At 41.2% G+C, this 12,416-nt stretch overlaps 1 protein-coding gene across 18 annotated transcripts in view; it reads left to right on the top strand.

The window, feature by feature from the left end:
• Nucleotides 1-12,416, top strand: part of LRCH1 (leucine rich repeats and calponin homology domain containing 1) — a 236,316-nt gene that overhangs the window by 110,609 nt on the left and 113,291 nt on the right. For all 18 annotated transcript variants that reach the window (XR_006276503.1, XR_006276500.1, XR_006276497.1 and 15 more), the window contains exon 2: nt 2,705-2,849. Coding sequence is in view for 10 of the 18 variants with exons in the window: in XM_038410381.2 (XP_038266309.1) it covers nt 2,705-2,849 (145 nt within the window). In the remaining 8 variants the exon portion in view is untranslated. The remainder of the gene's footprint in view (nt 1-2,704; nt 2,850-12,416) is intronic.

Here is a 12,416-nt window from a genome sequence, read left to right as displayed (position 1 = left end):
AAATGAAAGGAAGTATTTTTCACACAATGCACAGTTAGTTTGTGGAACTCTTTGCCAGAGAATATTCTGAAGGCCAAGACTATAACAGGGTTCAAAAAAGAACTAGAGAAGTTCATGGAGGATAGATCCATCAATGGCTGTTAGCCAGGAAGGGCAGGGATGGTGTCCCTAGCCTCTGTTTGCCAGAAGCTGGGAATGGGTGACGGGACAGATCACTTGAGGATGGCCTGTTCTGTTCATTTCATCTGCGGCACCTGGCATTGGCCACTGTCAGAAGACAGGATACTGGGCTAGATGGACCTTTGTATGGTCGCTCTTATGTTCTACTCCTGGGGGGAATTTTTGTGCGTGTCTGTATTGTTACAGACACACTTGCTGTCAGGTGTTTTGAAATAAATTACCAAAATAATTGAAACTGGTGTGATTATGTAGTGTTATTTTGACAAAATTTGCTGAATTTTGCAGAATTTTTACTTTTTTTGGTGCAGAATGCCCCCAGTAGTAAATTGTGCTGAAATTAAAACTAGGAACTGAACTTTTAGGAACCAGAAGAATGGGTTGGATAATCAAGTTTCATCTTCTTTAATTGTGAAGAAAAAGCCTTACACAAAAGATGATCAGTATGTACTCTAAAAACATGGTGACAAAATAATAAACTCGGAGTCAGAAGTAAAATCTGGTACTTGGAAGACCTTTGTAGCAACTCGCTTCAGAAATAAGAACTACTTTTCTTGAGGAGTTAAGCTGTGTAGGAGGGAGCATATTTGTCAGACTATCAGTACTGAAGCATGAATGCTCTGAAATATGAGCAGCTGCAGTCTTGATGCTAAAAGAAAAGGAGTACTTTTGGCACCTTAGAGACTAACAAATTTATTAGAGCATAAGCTTTCGTGAGCTACAGCTCACTAACACATCTGCTACTCTGAAACCAGTCTTGATGCTGTTACATATGTGAGGTAAGTGTCCCAATCCATCTCATTTTCTGTGAGGTACCAGAATTTGAAGCATATGCTGTTAGCAAGATGTGGTAGAAAAAGTCTATTTGTTCTAGTCAGGATGGTGAAGGTTGGTAGTTTTATCCACTGTTCAGTGAAGAGGGATGTCATGTGAAGTGCCTCTTCTTTTTGTTTAACTAATGTTGCTGCACATATGCATGCATGACTCAGTACTTTATGAACTGGGTACCTGTCAAATTTGGACATAATTTTGTGTATTTAAAGACACTGACAGGTTTGATCAGAATTAAGCTATCTTTATTATTACATTTTTCCCCCCTATGTGTTCTTAAAACAAGAAATAAAACAAACTACTAACCTAAAATATTTTGTTCTTAAAGTTAACAGCAAAGGAGTTGTATAGGTAATTGGCAATCCAGTTGGACTTCAAATAAATGAATTATAGCATTATTTTATTAATAATTAGAATTGCAGTAAAACTTTAGGTTCCTAGCCAGGATCTGGGTCTCACTATGGTATATGTTGTACATACACATAGGAAAACAGTCTTTTCCCAGAAGAGTTTTAACATCTTTACCTGTTGTATTGTGTTACAACTGTTGCCTAAAAATTAAGGAACAAGATTTAGTTTGGAAGGTTATGTAAGAGAATGAAATCAAATAGATGACCTGGTTTGTAATGGACATATTTTCACATCCAAGGTTTTCAAGAAAAGCAGAACATTCCTAGTTATTAGCTTCTCAGAAAACTACAATTCCAAGATCATATCTAGTCTAAGATCAGTATTCTTAATATCACCCTAGCATCTCATCTAATTCAACTTCACATTTGATGTGTAATGATTGGCACACTATGCAGTCTGTCATTTACAAACATAGGGCCTAATCTTGGAATCAGATCCATACAGGCAGACCTTTGCATCTGGACAGAGCTTCACTGACTCCAGTGGAGCTCTGTCTTGGCACAAGGTTCCACCCCTGGGCATGTGCTTGCAGGTTTGGGGCCATATAAGGTAGTGAACAACTTGGGAAATGCTTAGATTTTCCAGGAAGTGAAAAATGGGATGTAAATCTTTGATCTGTATCTTCACAGTATGCCTGTCATTTAGCCATCTTAGTACTTCACAAAACTATGTGGTTAAAATGAAATTGTTTAAAGTAAGTCTGTCAGATATGGACTTTTGCCTGATGGATCAGACAGTCCTTCTGTATACTTACTGTACTGCCTCTTCATTTGTTGTTCTTGAAAAAGTTATACATCAATCCCAGAAAACAAATGATCAAACTAACATTGACTGTGCCTTTAAGTAATATAATATTGGTTACTATTAAGGAATACATTTCTATAACTATTAGAAAGTGGATAGACTTGTTGATAACAGCTGCTAATCAGTATCTACACAGCTGGTATTAAACTTTGGATACATTTTGTTGCTATGAAGTGCAAGTTTCAGAAGTTATGCTTTCAAACCTAATATGATTGTTTTTTCTTAACATCTTGAGTCCAGTGAATAATTTTAATTAAATTAAATAAGACAATTTAATATTTGATATTTTGCATTCAATATGTAACAGACTTCAATTTCAAGCTTCTAGGGGTTATTAATAATTTTTGTTCTGAATTATGAAAAATATTGATAGTTACCTCATGCCTATGATAGCAATATTTATTTTAATAATGAAATATATCTGTTTAAAGTATATATTTTTGATGTTTCAAAAAGGTGCCTTTTCTTTTTCTCTCCTCAGATCTGTCCAAGAATAGATTAACTGAAGTTCCTATGGAGCTGTGCCATTTTGTGTCACTGGAAACTCTAAATCTATACCACAATTGTATTAAAATTATTCCAGATGCCATAGTCAATTTACAAATGCTGACTTACTTAAATTTGAGGTAAGTTAAATTTACTGATTTTTCTGTATGTTGTCAATTATGATGGCTCTTTTTCTCTCTGTTTTCCATGCATCTCTTTGGAAACATCACCGGCTATGTTGCTCATTTTATTGGCTTCTATAAGGCAGAAGCCAATTGCCAGTAGGATTTTTCTGTCCTCTGTTAATTATGTATATGAATACATCATAGGCTAAAATAAAAATAAGCTTTTACCAAAGAGATGAAGAAGCATCGATTCTGCTTTGAATGATGGTCCCTACACATATTCCACATGTAGCTGTGCAGGTGCGCCATGTGCCTGAGTCCGGAAGCATTTCTTAGCGGTGTCTGTTGACCCGCACATATGTTGTGCATCCACTTATGCTCCCAGACGAGGATATAATGGGTAGTGCAGGTTGAGGCCTCTCCAGTTCCCTCTTATCACCACATAAGAATGGCCATGCTGGATCAGACCAAAGGTCCATCCTGCCCAGTATCCTGTCTGCCAGCAGAGGGCCAATGCCAGGTGCCCCAGAGGGAGTGAACCTAATAGGTAATGATCAAGTGATCTCTCTCCTACCATCCATCTCCGCCTTCTGGCAGACAGAGGCTAGGGACACCATTCCTTACCCATCCTGGCTAATAGCCATTAATGGACTTAACCTCCATGGGTTTATCTAGTTCTCTTTTAAACCCTGTTATAGTCCTAGCCTTCACAACCTCCTCAGGCAAGAAGTTCCACAGGTTGACTGTGCGCTGTGTGAAGAAGAACTTCCTTTTATTTGTTTTAAACCTGCTGCTCATTAATTTCATTTGGTGGCCCCTAGTTGTTATGTTATGGGAACAAGTAAATAACTTTTCCTTATTCACTTTCTCCTCACCACTCATGATTTTATATACCTCTATCATATCCCCCCTTAGTCTCCTTTTTCCAAACTGAAAAGTCCTAGTCTCTTTAATCTCTCCTCATATGGGACCCGTTTCAAACCCCTAATTATTTTAGTTGCCCTTCTCTGAACCTTTTCTAATGCCAGTATATCTTTTTTGAGATGAGGGGACAACATCTGTATGCAGTATTCAAGATGTGGGCGTACCATGGATTTATATAAGGGCAATAAGATCTTCTCCATCTTATTCTCTATCCCTTTTGTAATGATTCCTAACATCCTGGTCACTTTTTTGACTGCCGCTGCACACCGTGTGGATGTCTTCAGAGAACTATCCACGATGACTCCAAGATTTTTTTTCCTGATTAGTTGTAGCTAAATTAGTTGTATGTATAGTTGTGGTTATTTTTTCTAATGTGCATTACTTTACATTTATCCACATTTAAATTTCATTTGCCATTTTGTTGCCTAATGGCTTAGTTTCGCGAAATCTTTTTGAAGTTCTTCACATCTGCTTTGGTCTTAACTATCTTGAGCAGTTTATGGAACTTTGCCACCTCACTGTTAACCCACTGTTAACACAGCCTGAGTCAGAACCCCTGTTCCTTCATGCTCTTAGTTTTCTGTGGGAGTAGTGTAGTTTTCATTCAGTGCATATAGTTGTAAATAGGGGTATCTGTGTCAATGAAGAGAAGTCAGTTTTGATGCCTACACAAGAGATCAACTTTATTGGAGTGTGGCTTGACTCTGTCATGCGAAAGCCTTTCTCCTGGAAGACTACTTCACAATGCTGACAGCCCTCCTCGAAGATGTGCAGCACAGACCACACACCACGGTCTGCCGCTGTCTCTCCCTCTTTGAACGTATGGCAGCCTGCACCTACATGACACCACACGCACATCTCCATATGCATTGTTTTCAAACTTAGCTCCTTTCCAACCAAGACCCTATGGGTGCCAGGGTCATCGTTCCCCAAACTGTGCTGGCCTTCCTCAGATGGTAGTCCAATCTTTCCCAGATTATGATTGATATTCTCTTCACCCCTTCCACAATCCAGACCACCATCACAATGGATGCCTCCCTCACAGGGTGGGGAGCCAACTTACACCAACACACAGCTCGGGGTGTGTGGTCACCACAGGAAGCCAGGATGTACATAAATGTGCTGGAACTGTGGGCAGACTGGTTAGCATTCCAGGCCTTCCTCCCACTTGTTTAGGACCTTCATGTCCAAATGTTCTCCGACAACATTGTGGCAATGGTATACATCAACAAGCAGGGCGGTGCCAGGTCTCCTTCTTTCTGCTACAAGTTGGTCCAGCTTTGGAACTGGTGCCTCAAGAACGATGTGATGCTTCAAGCCACACATCTACCCGGAACCCAGAATTCCCTAGCCAACATGTTCAGAAGGACACTCCATCTCAATCACAAGTGGGAGCTACACAATGCCATGTTCCTGTACTTCTTTGTGAAGTGGGGCACTCCCCTATGGGACCTCTTTGCCACTCCCAAGAATTGAAAGCTGCCCTGCTATTGTTCCGGGGAGCAACAGAGGACAGCTCTCAGGATGACGCTCTCTCCCTCCACAACTTTCCCTTCCTATGACAGGTGCTATGCAAGGTTCGACAGGACAGAGCCATTGTCATACTTGTAGCCCCATTCTGGCCCCATCAGTTCTGGTTCACAAACCTCCTGCACACCACTTTGCCTCCGCACACTCCATGATTTACTCACAAAAGAGTGCGGGAATATTCATCATCCCAGTCTGGGATCTCTTCACCTCACAACCTGATTTTTGGATGGGCGTCAAAGATAGACTGCCCATTTGACAGATCCTTACCCAAAGCAGGAGAGACTCCACCAGAGCCTGCTACCAACCTAAATGGAAATGCTTCACAACATGGGCCCGTTACCCCTATCGTTCACTAAACATGGTGTCTATTCCAGTCGTTCTTGACTACTGCCTAGCCCTCAGCTCTATATGAGTGCACCTGGCAGCACTTAGTGCCTTTCTCGCTCCTGTGGACAGCATCTTGGTCTTTATGCACCCCACCACTATTCCCCTCATGAAGCGTTTACTTAACATCTTTCCACCAATACTCAAGCCCACATCCCCGTTGGACCTTAATCTCGTTCTCTCCATCCTCACGAAGCCACGCTTTGAATCGCTGGCAACATGCTCCGTCTCCCACCTCTCAATGAAAGAGACATTCTTGGTAGCCATTACCTCAGCCAGGTGGGTCAGTAAACTAGCAGCCATGATGATGGACCCCATCTACCTGATATTCCACAGGGACAAAGTGTCCTTACAGTTTCAATCCAAATTCCTCCCAAAAGTGGTGTCAGAATTTCACTTAAATCAGAGCATCCATCTGCTGGTTTTCCGCTTCAAACCACATGCTTCCCCCCACTGATAGCCTTTCACTCCTTTGACATTTGCCATGCATTTGCATTCTACCTACGCAGGACTCAACCCTTTTACGCATCACCAAAACTATTTGTGGCCATTGCCGAGCGGTCCAAGGGTCAAGCCCTTTCACACCAATGCATCTTCAAATGAGTGTCGGGGTGCATCTGCAAAAGCTACAACCAATCCAACACGCCCCATCTGATAGTGTCACAGCATACTCTACACGAGCACAAGCCGCCACATCAGCCTCACTAGTGGAGTTGTCCTGGCAAGATATCTGCTGTGCTGCAATGTGGTGCACTGTCCACACTTTCACAACACACTGAGCCATCATGCAAGCGGAAGCTACAGATGCCACCATAGACAAAGCCGTACTGCAGACTGCACTTCCACTGGCATCCTTGCACCTACCTCCATGCTGATCACTGTTTGTGAGTCACCCATACGTGGAATACACCTAGGGACCATCACTTGAAGAGGAGGAGGTTACTTACCTGGAACTGGAGGTTCTTTGAGATGTGTGGTCCTTATCTTTATTCCACTACCTGCCTTCCATCCCCTCTGTTTCGGACTGGATTCCACAACAGTAAGAAAGACTGGAGAGATGTCAACCCACACTACCTATTAGCCTCTCGGCTAGGAGCATGAGGGGATGCGCTATGCATATGTGGGTCAATGGACACTGCTAAGAGACACTTCTGGATTCAGGTGCATGGCACAGATGCACACCCATGTGTGAATACACACAGGGACCACACATCTCAAAGAATCTCCAGTTGCAGGTAAGTAATCTTCTTCTCTTTCCTACCTGGTATTGTCTAATCAAATCTTGATAGCTAATTACAGCAACAGTCCATTGATCTTTTCTTAGTTTTATTATGACAGTAATAAACTTCACATGGCTTACATTGCTGATTTTGTAGTCACAAAAATTTATATATGGCAAATGCACTCTTTTTTAATTTTAATTTAAACTTAGCATTAAATGTCTTATTGGCACCTACAGCATATATAGTCTCCCTTAGAAAACAACTGCATTAAATACTGTGAAATTCACCATTTTCAGAAGTGTGAAGTTCTGTGCATTCATGTCTAAAACACTACAGTTTGGAAAAAGTACCTACGATACTTGTGTAATTATCCTGCATTTATGCAAATGCTTTTGTGCTTAAAATATACCAAATATTTTAGCTTTTGAAAAGACTTTAATCAGAAAAATCGATACCAAACTTATTCTAGTTCTACAGTATTAAAAATAGAAAGCATTCTGAAATAATGCTAAATAAATAATGTATTAATACTTATCACTTTATGTATTCAGAGTGAGTTAGAGATATAAATCCTCACAATACTCCTGAGTGGTAAAATAGGGCCAAATAAGGTATTAGAGAAAAGTAATGCAAGTGTAATTGTTTTAAAGTTAACTAGACCGTTGGATAATGAAAATGGCTTGAGAAAAACCACTTGTCTTGTAGGAGTAAACATTTTGCTCTTTTTTAAGTCACTGGAACCTTTCTAAGATGGAAAGTAGGAAGAAAGGAACAGAAGGGTATTGGAGAAAAGAAGTAGAGTAGCCCGAAGTCATTTCTTGTAGACAGATGTTATCAGTGAAACAGATTGGCACAGGTGCTGCTTCTCTTCTCTTCTGTTAAAGGAGGGAGGGAGGAGCAGAGAATTTGGAGCCCTTGCCTTTGTCCCCCAGACATGAGAGTGAACAGAGTGGTCCACATGGAGAAAAAATATTGATTAAAGTGAAGGGTATGTTAGAAGTTATCTTTATTTGGAAACAAGGTGAGGGTAGATTTGTTGCTGAGGAGATAAAGATATAACACTCTCCTATAGTTATATTAAATAGGTGTGACTTTGCAGTGTGTGAGGCCTTATGGGGCTTGGTGGTGTGAGCGTTTTTCACCAAGGCTGCTGGGCTTAGTGTTCAGGCTTGCAAGTATTAAGGACCGTTTTCAAGCCCTGGTCATATTCTTATTGAACAGTAGTTTTGGTGGCTGTCAGGGCTCTGTTTGGGCGGTTATCCAGAACATAAGTAATGTGTTTTTAAAATACTGTAGCTCCTGTTAGAAATGATCACCTGTAGTTTGTCATGGTGCTACAGTTGGATATATCTAAAACTATAACTATAATTGTTTGTTTGTATTACATTTTTATTTATTTGTAGCAGCTAGAATCCCAAGTCATGGACCAGGGCCGCATTGTGCTAGTCAGTGTACATTACAAACACAGAATAAAAAGACAGTGCCTGCCTCCAAAGGCCTACAATCTAAGTAAAAGACAAGGGACAAGAGATGGACGTAGACAGATGGGGGAGTACCAGAAAACAGTGAGTTAAATGGTCAGCATGATAGGTAGCAATCTCAAGAAATATATAAAGTTTATATAATAAATTTTGTAATTGCATCTAGTAATTATAGTGAAATCACATAGCATTGATAGTGCAATTTGTGTGATTTGTACATGTTGCCACAAACCCAGGACAGCAGTTACAGAACCAAACAGTAGTGTTCAAATTGTTGTTTAATGACCCAACAAGCAGAGTGGCAGTGAATTATGTAACTATAAACAAAAATAAAATGCATCAAAGTTCTTATTAGGCAATGTAAAATTACCTTCAGTTTAATTGCCTTTTGAAGCCAGTTCCTCTATCATTTGGGTATAGTCTGCCTCCTTATTAGCCAGACTCATTAAAATTCTGTAGGAGAGAGAGAAAAAACATTTGACTGTCACAAACATATTGATCTTGGCAGGAAAAGCAATATGATTTTCAGACCATATTTCTCTTTCTAGCTTTAATAGTTATAAGTATCTTCTGGTGCCAATGGAGAAGAGGACTGTACTCTGGATAGAATGTCCAGGAGGCTAGACTTAGATTTTGGATGTCAATTGTCAAATTTTGTTTCATTTCAAGATTTTCACATTGCACAAATACTCCAAATTTTTATTCATATACTGTTCTTGGGATGCAACATCCCACATCTCTCTGCATGGATGACCTCTGAATTTTGTCGGAGTTGAAAATTATCCACTGCTATAGGTTTACTTCCTGATTTCATTTTTTTCTGCAGCAGATCCACTGAACAGTGTGATTTTACTTTAAATGCTAGATTTTCTTTACTCTCAAGTGGTAAAATTAATATCTTAAAATGTTGGATCCCTCTATTGAGCATGAGAGTAAGTTAGTATGCTGTTTTTTTTTTTTTTTTTTTGCTCCAAAAGCATGCAAATCCAGTTCTAATTTACTGGTTGAAAAAACTATTGGGCTGAAAGGAAGTACGTTATTGTGTTCTCTGAGAGAGTGATCAAAAGGCATATATGTATTATGTAAAATCCTACAGATATCGGACAGTGTCTGCTTCCTTATTCATTGTTGTCATGTGTTGTAATCACTTGGGGCCAAAAATAACCTGAGGTGAAGATGATTGTTTGTGTTACGTAAATAGTTAGTGCAACACTGTGGTGGAAGGAAGGGAGGATCTTGTTGGGTTATCAGTATTGCCAACCTGAAGAGATCAAAAATCAGAAGTTAGATCCTCCAAAATCATGAGATTTTCCCCCCTCACTCCCAAATTGAGATTTTTTTTTTTAAAAGAAAGATTATAATGTTTTTGGGTTTTTCTTGATTTTTAACTCTCCCTACCTATCGTGTGTGTGTGTGTGTGTGTGTGTGTGTGTGTGTGAGAGAGAGAGATGATGCATTGCCCACTCTCCCAAATTTATTAAATATGGTGTCTTTGGCTCCTGCTGCAGGTCTCTCAACCTCATAACTGTCTGTCTTTGCCCTCCAATTAATTCTATCCCCCTCGGCCTCCAAATCAATTCTGTCCCCTCAGTTTCCACATCTGCCTGTCACACCAATTCTATCTGTCTCCCAACCTACCTGTCAGTTTTGTCCCTCTCCCCCATGTCCACCTCTGCTGCTGTAGCTCTTGGGGTGTTCTTCAGTCCTCTTATAGGCAGGGGGTGGGTATTGCAGCCAAGGAAAAAGAGGAAAGCGGTGAGGAGCTGTCTCCATTGTGAAGGGAGGAGGAGTGAGGGGCACTCTGCTCCCTCCTCACCTGTGAGAACAGCGAACTTAGATGCAAGAGACGCTTCTGCTTCCTTCAGGGCTGAACTTTGCAAGGGGGGCAGAGAGTTTTGTGTCATCGTGAGACGAGCTCCAGTTCCCTCTGAAATTCTGTCACTCGGAAAACAATTGTGAGAGTTGGCAATACTGGGTTACACAGTTTTAGGAAAGCAACCCAGAATCGAAACTTTAAAAGTAATGTTTTAAAAAATATATAATTTTTATTCTGGATTCAGAAGAAATTCCTGAAAATGTTACCTTTCAGGTTTGAAATTCAGGAGTAGACTGACTTAGTCACAGACCAGGGTACTATTCTAAAAACATAATATCTCAGCTGCTGGTTCCACATAGTCAGGCCTGATGGCTGGAGCTGAGGTTGAAGCTAGGTGTAGTGTCGGGATTGGGACAAGAGAAGTGCTGAAACCGGTGTCCAGGCACAGGCTGTTGGTCAGAACCAAGGTCAGAGTCCATAGGCAAGCCAACCTGGTATTGTATCAGAATCCAGATGTAGGCCAAGGCCAGTTGGGAGTGAGTCCAAGTGTCAGAGGAACAGGAGGTGGGTGCAGGACTGGAGTGGCTCAATAATTGGGCAGGAGCAAGGTCAGAATAGGCCATGACCAAGGATGGAACAGCTAATATTCAGTTCTGTGTTGGTGAAATACCAGAGCCTCGGGGTCATCTGACGCAGGCTCTGCTTAGGGATAGGCTGCTTCCACATGCCTGAGGGCTGAATCGCTACAGACTCTGTTGGAGGAATAAGTCATTGCAGAGTTTAAAAGAGAACTAGATAAATTAATGGAGGTTAAGTCCATTAATGGCTATTAGCCAGGATGGGTAAGGAATGGTGTCCCTAGTCTCTATCGGAGGGTGGAGATGGATGGCAGGAGAGAGATCACTTGATCATTTCCTGTTAGGTTCACTCCCTGGCATTGGCCCCTGTCGACAGACAGGATACTGGGCTGGATGGATCTTTAGTCTGACCCAGTGTGACCATTCTTAAGTTCTTATGCTGCATGCCTGAGTGATGACTCAGTGTGTCTTTGTTGAAGGAGTGAGTCACGGCAGCTGAGTGGGCAGCCTTGGTCTGGCTGCGGGTTTGCCTCATATAAGATACTGCAGATATGCATATATAATTTAAATAATGTGGGTTACAAGATCATATTATTTTGGGAACCACTAGCACTAGAAAAAATGACTATAAATTATTGGAAGTTGGTTTTTCATGGGAGTGGGTGGGTGAGATTCTGTGGCCTGCGCTGTGCAGGAGCTCGGACTAGATGATCAGAATGGTCCCTTCTGACCTTAGTAGCTATGAATCTATGAATTCTCAATTTTTCAGTAGAGTAGAGCCCTCGTTAGTTTACAAAATATCATGCTTTGAATTGCCACTGGTTTCTCAAATGTGGTCTGTAATGGCTTGTATTTTTGCCTAATACCCTGAGCCAATTTGCTGTTGCAACTCATTGATTCAGGTAGTTAATCTTGGGGAATTCTGTGCTATCAGTCTGCAGGACGCTTTCCAGTGCATCCCAGTATGGCCCATAAACAAGATGTACCTGATATTCTTTGTTGTCTGCAAGGTCCAGAGATCCATCAATGACCTCTCATTCTGCATATAGCTACATAGGCAGAACTAGACCTTTAAGTCAGTGATTTGGGAAGTCATGAGATGACTGAAGAACCCACCAGGTTTTTGTTCTGTCTCCATAGTGGCGGGGAGGTTTATTGGAATTCCTGATGGAGAGCAAAAGTGTTTTTTAAAAAAAGATTTTGGCATAAATTTGTTTCTGTAGCTGTGTTTCTCATCCTCCCCTGCATAGGGATTTAAGGGTCCAGTTCCTCTTTACTGTTGAGACACCATTACATGGACCCTGCCAGTGTGCCGGGAACAGGTCAAAAAGAAGGGTGAAGCATGAATGTATGCTGTCTGCTGCACCCCACTTGTGGAATGCCTGAATTGGAGATCTCCGTGTATTCTGCAACCAGGAGTCCTGTATACCTCAGCAGATCCAGGTTGGCAGGGATCTTCATGGAGTTGGTCTCCTGAGCTTAGATCAGCAAATCCAGACCATCAGGAAATTGGGTCAGTAGAACCACTCCTGCTCTCTAAAAGGTGGGTGGGGACGAAGGGGAAAGGTTTATGCTCCATTTTTCCCTCTGATTAAGAAAGAATCATGAGGTGGCAGTACTGTGCTGGATCTGAAGCATCTCCAGTT

The sequence above is a fragment of the Dermochelys coriacea genome, chromosome 1 (genome assembly GCF_009764565.3).
Source record: "Dermochelys coriacea isolate rDerCor1 chromosome 1, rDerCor1.pri.v4, whole genome shotgun sequence".
NCBI classification, from domain to species: Eukaryota; Metazoa; Chordata; order Testudines; family Dermochelyidae; genus Dermochelys; species Dermochelys coriacea.
This window is presented reverse-complemented; position numbering and strand designations above follow the sequence as displayed.